The sequence below is a fragment of the Pavona decussata genome, unplaced genomic scaffold (assembly GCF_977016875.1).
Source record: "Pavona decussata unplaced genomic scaffold, jaPavDecu1.1 SCAFFOLD_49, whole genome shotgun sequence".
In the NCBI taxonomy this organism is placed as follows: domain Eukaryota; kingdom Metazoa; phylum Cnidaria; class Anthozoa; order Scleractinia; family Agariciidae; genus Pavona; species Pavona decussata.
The window spans coordinates 978599-986414 of NW_028145471.1; the positions used below are offsets into that span (position 1 = coordinate 978599).

The 7816-nt window shown below is 37.5% G+C and overlaps 1 protein-coding gene across 3 annotated transcripts in view; it reads right to left on the reverse strand.

Annotated features, from left to right (window-relative positions):
- Positions 1–7816, reverse strand: part of LOC146481519 (uncharacterized) — a 50756-nt gene that overhangs the window by 3294 nt on the left and 39646 nt on the right. For 2 of the 3 annotated variants that reach the window (XM_085108315.1, XM_085108313.1), the window contains exons 1-12: positions 5266–5366; positions 4733–4803; positions 4001–4062; positions 3058–3121; positions 2465–2508; positions 2358–2391; positions 2157–2188; positions 2018–2063; positions 1535–1582; positions 754–785; positions 587–641; positions 250–278 (exon numbers count right to left, since the gene is read on the reverse strand). In XM_085108315.1, coding sequence (XP_084964441.1) covers positions 250–278; positions 587–641; positions 754–785; positions 1535–1582; positions 2018–2063; positions 2157–2188; positions 2358–2391; positions 2465–2508; positions 3058–3121; positions 4001–4062; positions 4733–4803; positions 5266–5284 — 536 coding nt within the window. In that variant the 5' untranslated portion in view covers positions 5285–5366. Of the gene's footprint in view, positions 1–249; positions 279–586; positions 642–753; positions 786–1534; positions 1583–2017; positions 2064–2156; positions 2189–2357; positions 2392–2464; positions 2509–3057; positions 3122–4000; positions 4063–4732; positions 4804–5265; positions 5367–7816 lie in introns of those variants that run through there. The other variant, XM_085108314.1, reaches the window with a different exon arrangement.

A 7816-nucleotide genomic window follows, 5' to 3' on the forward strand; every position in this document is an offset into this window, starting at 1 on the left:
GAAGAGAGAAGATGTGGAATAAAGTACTTACCAGCCTAACCTCGAATTACCGACCCTCCAATCTTCCGAACGAAAGTTCTACACACCAACTAATACACCACCACCCGAGGAATCCATCGGGGTACAGTAACATAATACGTTTTGTCTTCGTTTGTATATTAAAATGGACAAAACCAGTTACAGCTTTCGTTTCAAGCCAAAAGATACAGTTATCTGCGATCACAATCGTCAAATTTCACAAATACTCACTTCTTTCTTTCTTCATGCAGTTCGGTAAGCTGAAAGATTCAAAAAGCAAAAACATAATTTAAGGTTACTGAGTCGCTCCTCAATAGTTTAGGTTTATTTTGTTTGAAGTATGTTAATTTTTTGCAGGACTGACTAACATGAAAGCCAATATCAAAATCAAACACGCCTTGGATCCTCTGGTTAGAAAACTCCCTTGGGAATGCTGTTAGATTGGATGTCGTTCTTCATTTTCGCAGTCTGATGCTTAATTCATTTAAGAAAGCTTTTCTCAATAAAAAGTGATTCTTTTCCTCTTCAAACATAGAAAAAAAAACTGATAAAGTGGACAATGTGTTACCTCCTGGATCTTCATTTTCACAGCATCGTTCTCTTCCTTAGTGGTTTTAATCTCGCTGTGAAATGAAAAAAAAAAAACGATTATAAATTGTAATGTTTTGGCAAAGATAAAATGAAAACTGCTCTTCTAGGTTTGTGAGCGTTATAAAGACGCAAAGCATTATTTACCTTTTGTATTCCTCGATGAGTGCATTTGTCATCTGAAAAAATAGCAAAGAAAGAAACTAATGAATTATGAAATAAAAGGATCAGTGAAATGAAGCAAAGAAGGAAACACTGACTCAAAGAATGACCGAGTGATTCCTTGATTGATTGACTGACTGACTGACTGACTGACTGACAGACTGACTGACCGAATGACTGACTGACTTACTGACTGACTGAACCGACCGAATGACTGACTGACTGACTTACTGACTGACTGACTGACTGACAGACTGACTGACTGACTGACTGACTGACCGACTGACTGACTGATTGACTGACTTACTGATTGACCGACTTACTGACTGACTGACTGACTGACTGACTGAGAAAGGCAAAGAGATTTGCGAGTTGACTTTCATCCAACAACACGCTGAGTTACAAGGCTTATAACTGCTTCAAAGAGGAAAGGTCAATTTACACTTTTTGTAACGACAACAGAATGATTCTATATAGAGTACACAGTCTCGTCATGAGCTTCCCTTTTTCGATGAGCCAAAAAGCATGCGTCAGCCAACCTTATGAAGATAGATAACTAGTTAAACAGACCTGACCTGGTAAAATCATACTACACTTTGCAGGATTACAGCGAAGAAGACTGAGCCATTGCGAGAATTTGTTTTTCCAAATGTTTAGCTTGTGATCATCATTGCGATGGCCTCTCGTGTGATACAAATGATCATTTTTAAAGAACCTTAAAATGTTATATATATAAAAAACAAGAAAAAAGAAAAGCAAATCAAACCTTAATGTTGGTTTTAACGCCATCCGTGGTTTCTTCCAGTAGTTGATTCTGTTTGAAGAAAAAATAAATAAATGTATTGGAATAAATAATTTGCAGTCGAGTCTGATTGTCAGTCAGGGTTGCATTTGAGCGTATCTGAGCGCCAATAATTCAGTGATCTCGTATGGATCGGTAGGAACCTTGACAACCACTTTCATTTTGTTTCAACTTTAAAAGCACTTTTATTAGATGTTAAAAAGGAAAATAAAAAAATTAGTCAGCAGACCAATGATCGGCAAAACGTAACCCTCTTACTCTGTCACTCTCTGCAAATTGGATGCCTTACTTTTTAATTTAGAATTGTCACAAGTTAAATCATAGTATTCACGTTTGTTTATTGTTATTTGTTTTGTTTTCTGTTCTCGCTGTAATCTAAGTACTTAAAAATTTCGAAGAAAGGGAAGAAAACTATCACGATCACTATAATTTTAAGAACAGACTTACCTCAAGCTCAATCTGTTCAAGTTCTTTTTCAAGTTCCTGGATTTTCCTAAAAAAAAAAAACAGATCAGTTTTAATATGCCACAAAAAAATTCTTCCCTCAAACTTACCACTGCCTTTATTCTTTACTGATATCAATTACCTTTCCTCCTCTGCTTTGGCACTAGCAGATGCCTGCAAATAAATAAAGTGACTATTTATATCACCTTCTCGTTTGTGTAAAGTAATGTTCAATTGCAAGGCACTGGCGATAAACTGATCTTGGAATCGAAATTATAAAATTTTAAACCAAGTTAAATGAGACTAAACAATAATCATGCAGAACAGTTAATAATTTAGTCACCTCCCCTCTTGCAGCTTTCCTTTCCTCAATTTCGCTGAAAACAATCACAAATTAAACTTTAGTAAAATAAATTGTTTACCTATACACAGCTTTGTCACACATTTTACCTGTTTAATTTTTCATTTTCTGTTTCAATCCGCTTCATTTGATTCTGTTTAAATTAAAAAACAAAATTGTGTTTCACTACTTCAGTTCACATCTCGTAATCTCATTCCGGGGTAAGCAAGTTATTTGAAATAAAGGTTTAATTCTTTAAAGCGCGGTTACTTATGTATACGTGTAGAAACATATACAAATGAATTTTAATATTATTATATTTTATAATTACTATAAAATGAATAGTGTTTCCTACCAACATGTTCATCGTTGTCTATTTCCCCTCAATGGGTTCTCTCTAACTCATCGAGCATCTTCAAGAAAATGGTGGAAGAATTGGAGAGAACCAGTGAAGAGAGTCTTTCCACTATGTAAGCAACAGAAATTTAAAGATTCATTTCACACTCTTCAAAACAAAGATCACCTATGTTTCACTTACTAAAGATTGCATTACGTCAATTCCAAGACCGATTTTAAAAAGTCATTTAAATAAAGAAGGTTTTATTAAAGTAAAGCGTGGGTAGTTACGTGCAGACACAGTGCTATATGTATAAAATAATTTTGTACTCATTATAATTACTATTAAATGAATTCTGTTTCATACCAGAAGCTTGTCCATTTTTATTTTATGGGCTTTCTCCAGCCCATCAGCCATCTTCCTCTTTTCACTGTTTAAGTAAAAAAAAACAACAACAACAACAACAACAGAAAGTTAAATATGAAGCATATATGGCGTTGATTGCCTTCGTCAGGTGTATAATAACTAACAGAGAAGAAGGTCAGCTTCTAAACAAACAATGGTGTTGAGCCGGTGGGGGAGTGGAAGAGAATGTTTCGTTTTATGAACATAGTAAGGTAAAGCGTGGCAGTTTTAAAAACTCATGTGATAAAATCGCCCAACCTGATGGGTAGGCTTCACTGGCGATTCGCAGCAATAAACGTAGAAAATTGCGGATTCGGGCACACTTGGAGAACGCGGCGAAATTAATCGCCGATATCTTGCATGCCAGACATCGGCAATTTTATACGCCGATCGCAACACAGAAATAAAGAGACCAAGCCTGGTCCAGACTACCACTAACCAACGACCCTTAGACCCCCCGACCGTCCGATCAATAGTCCAACACGCTAACCACTAACCACCGCGCCTCCTTATGAACATAGTAGATAAAGTAATTTGGGACATTCCAGTGCAAGCGTACGCGCAGATGCAGGAGAAAATGCGACTGTTTTCTAGTAATTTGAGAGCCGAAAGCGCGAGTTTAAGAGATACCCGAGAACATGGTTCCTTAGGGAAAAATTTTTAATCCTGAAGTAGTGCCATTTGCTGGGTATTCAAGTCACCTGGAGAGGCATTTTTTATAATTTTCCATCTAGATTTTGACTGTTTTTCTGAAAACGATGGAAACAGGTCTGTATCCGCGCCTGTGACAATTTTCTCTGACGAAGGGCAAACGTTCGAAATCTCTTTACGGTGACTGAAATCACCTCATTTAATTCTGTTAACAAGAACAAACATTCATTACTATAAAAAACATTTTACATACTTTCCCAACTCTCTGATGTTCTCAATCTTCTTTTGTTTTCCTTTTATGGAGTTTCTCAGCTCCTGGACGAAATAAAACGATTGCATTTCAAATGTGTTCGTTTCTCATAACAAAAGATACTTTTTTGACCAAAACGCATTTATACTGGAAAATCTCAATTTAAAGTCACGTCATAACACTAAGGTGATTTCTTTTACCTTAAAAAGTTATAAGTGTTTAATTGGGTTAGTTCAGCTCACTCTATGTTAATAATATTATAACTTTCAAATACAGCTCCCAGTTGGCTTGATAGCTCAGTTGGTAGAATACTATCCCAGCATGGCTAAGGTCATGGGTTCGAATCCCGTTCATGCCAGAATTTTTCCCGAACTCTTTTTTTTTGGCAGCTTCTAATTATAAAGTGGCGTGCATAACTGCGATAATCCCTCATTCGTTAAACACATTATCACCAAGTATAGCAAATCTAGAACCAAAACAAAACACCAAGAAATTCATTAAAATTACCGAATAGAGGCGCGTCATTCCAATACGATGCAACAGATGATTTTTCGGCTATGATGTTTTTTACCAGCTATGAAAACCAATTTACATTTCGTCTGTAATTGATAATTAATGACAAGAGAGGATGATCCTCTCTTGTTAATGATGGTGGACCAAAGCAAACATATTTCTCAAAAAAAGAAAAAAAAAAAACATGTTGCAACAAATTAAAATGAAATGTAACAGTCTTACCATATTTTGCTTCTCTAATTCTTGTATCTTCCTCTGAAGATCATTCCGATCGCCAGAGGTTGACTTCCGACCTAAGACAAACAATGCATTTCGGAAATGTTAGTTGTATCAAAAGGGACTAATCGAGGTTAGATTGTTTTAAAATGCAAGCAACAAAGTTTGCGGGAAAAAAACGAACTGTCAAAAATGACGTAACCGTTGCTATGGCGAGTTATCTGGCGCGCGTTGTCAGGATTTGGAGCTCGTGCACGGAAACTGATTTGTTTGTGCTTCGTTTTGTCTTGCATTTCATTTTCTTTTTCTCTTTTCTTTTCTTTTAAGAAGGACAATTGAATATAATTTTATCACTTTTCATGCGATCACTGAGCAATGCTGTTGGTTGATTTTCTAATAATTCCTTTTTTTTTCTTAAGTGAAGTAGAAAAGTTCCAGTTTACCTGAAAGCGCAAATTGTAAAAAAATATGACTTAACCCTTCGACTACGAAAAACCTCTTGTCGCACAGTTAACTACGATGTTAGTTTGTAAATTTACCTTTCTTGCCGGACTCCATTTTAAATTCAAGCTCTTAAATCTGCAGTATTCCGTGTAATAAATTACTTAGCAAAAGCACACGCCGTCAGCTAGACCAGAAAACTGTGAATAAAATTTTCTTTATGACGTCAGACAATCGTCAATAATAGAATCTTGCGCGCGCTGAAAATTTAATTCGTCCAAAATCTTGTGGTAAAATATCTTTTAAATGAGCTTATGAACAGGAGCGAACGAAGCAAGTACAGTTGTTGTTTTGTTCAATCGTATGTCATTTGGAAGTCTTTTGTTTCACTTCAGATAATAAACCGAAGGAGTGCTTTATTTTCTCTCCGCTTTCTCCCTCGCGCGTCGCGTTTCCTCGCTCGCGATCGCTTGATTGTTTGCTCGACGATTTCCGCGAGTAATGAGTCAGTTCCCATAGCTGAATTAATTGTGATATTTTTATAGAGTGTACGATCAAATAACAGCTCAACTACAACAACTAAAAGGTGTACGTGAACTCGCGCGCTTTGCAAAGAGCTAGTCATCTAGCGGAGGAAAAATAAATAATATTTTTGTTTTGCATAGCATTAACTTTCAGAGATATTAAACTAAAAAAAATCCACGATCTTTCTACTAACAGGTGCGTGGCGTGGCCAAAAAATGCACCTAGCATTACATAATCAGCAAAGTTTAAGTTGAAATAAGTGAAAAATGCAGAACAATTACTAACAATTACTACTATTTTGCTTTTTTGAAAGAAAACAAGTTAAACGAACTTGTTTTTCTTTATTAATCTTGTTTTGTTTCTCTGCTAGCTGAGAATTAGTAGTTGTACCTAAAATTCTGTAGTCGCATTTGAAAAAATATTTTTGGCAACCGATACCAGGCAAATTCCATCCAGTCTTGCCTTATGAGTGTTTAGGATGAACAAATAGTACTGAAACGTGCTTGATGCATTTGAGAACGAAGCCAGTTTTTCTACTCATCTAGCGGTTGGAAACGAACGCTCTCCTGTTGAGCTGGTGGCAGGATAACGTGTACTAGCTTACGGATTCTTGCCACTTGGCAAATTAAATCTCGTTCGTGTACATTTAAAGATTTCGCGTCGCGCGTCACTCGCGCTTCGTCGCGCTTCTTGTAAACAAGAAATGCTGACTGGTTGAAACTCTCTTTTATAGCAGATGTTAAGCACTCTATTGCTTTAAAGTATAGTCCTCGGTAGTAGTCACGAGCTGTGCTCGGATGTTGTGGCTCACCAGTACCCACTTCACAACGTGATGGGGCGCTTCGTTTTCATGGAAGCATCTTCTTTCTCTTTTATTCTTCATACGTACCTCATACTTAAACAAAATAAAATGTAGTCCTCGCAAAAAGTTGGGGGAGGGGCGCTAAAGCCCCCGTCTCCGCCGACCCTGTTTCCCGCAATGCGGCACGGCGTCCACGAATCTTTTTAGCTTAGTTTGATGCGAGTACCGCTTTTAATACGGTTACCCGGCTATTCACATCTGCATTCACGAGTTGGCTTACAGGAGCCTTTGATTTAACTTTATCTTACTTCAAATTATGGAAAACTGAAGACCTGATCGCAGGTTATGCTCTCAGTTGAAGCCAAATTTAAGACTTAATTATTATTAGCAGGTCTCAGCAAGGAGTAAATTCAGCGTATTATTTTGGTTGACGTGTGGCTTAGGGATCCCGTGGCTCTTTCACACCTTCCGAATCTTCTCTCCAGGAAGAAAATAAGAAAAGATTCTAGGAATTTTGCCATTACGTTCCAAATTCTTTGATGCGCTGCGGAAAAATTCTAAAGGTTCTGAATCCTCGTTTGAGATCGCAATCGAACGAAAAACAATTACTCAGAGCGAAATTCTCTGCAAACATTTGCCTTTTCAACATTTGCTCTTGGATTGACAGACCGTCTGTCAATTCACCTGTCACCCTTGCGCCATGTTCCTCGTATCATTTATCGCTCACGTGACACGATTCTAAAGCATGTGAACAACAACAACTGTTCTTGGCCATGTATCGTACTTTAAAATGCCATCGAAGGCGCGGAAAGTTCATCCGACTGATAGCTTTAACAACTTTGGTAATCTGGTTGCTATATGTGGTTATATCAGCCCTCGCCAACCGCGCTAGACTTGACAACGGTTTAACGGTAAAGAATCCAGTGAAGCACTTCAACGGTAAGCGAACATCCATTTTCACATTGCATGCGCCAAATTTCCGAAATTGTGAACTGTTCAGTGAGGTTTCTTTAGGACATAAGAATGAATATAATAAACCGTCAGTATACGACATGATAATGTCTAGGAACGACGCGGTTTCGGTTGTATTTCGTGGTGCGGTGGAACCTCAATTTGCCAAGTGGCAAAGGACTCGGGAAATTGGTTTGTTATACCGAGGTTCTGCTCCATATATTTTAAAAAGCCGTGCTGGAGAATATCGTTCGTTATACCGAGGACTTCGTTATATCGAGGTTCCACTAAAGTCAGAGCTCTTATGAACTTGTGTAAACCATACAACAGAGACGTAAGCGGATCGTAATAAGTTCGATGGAATGGTGGTC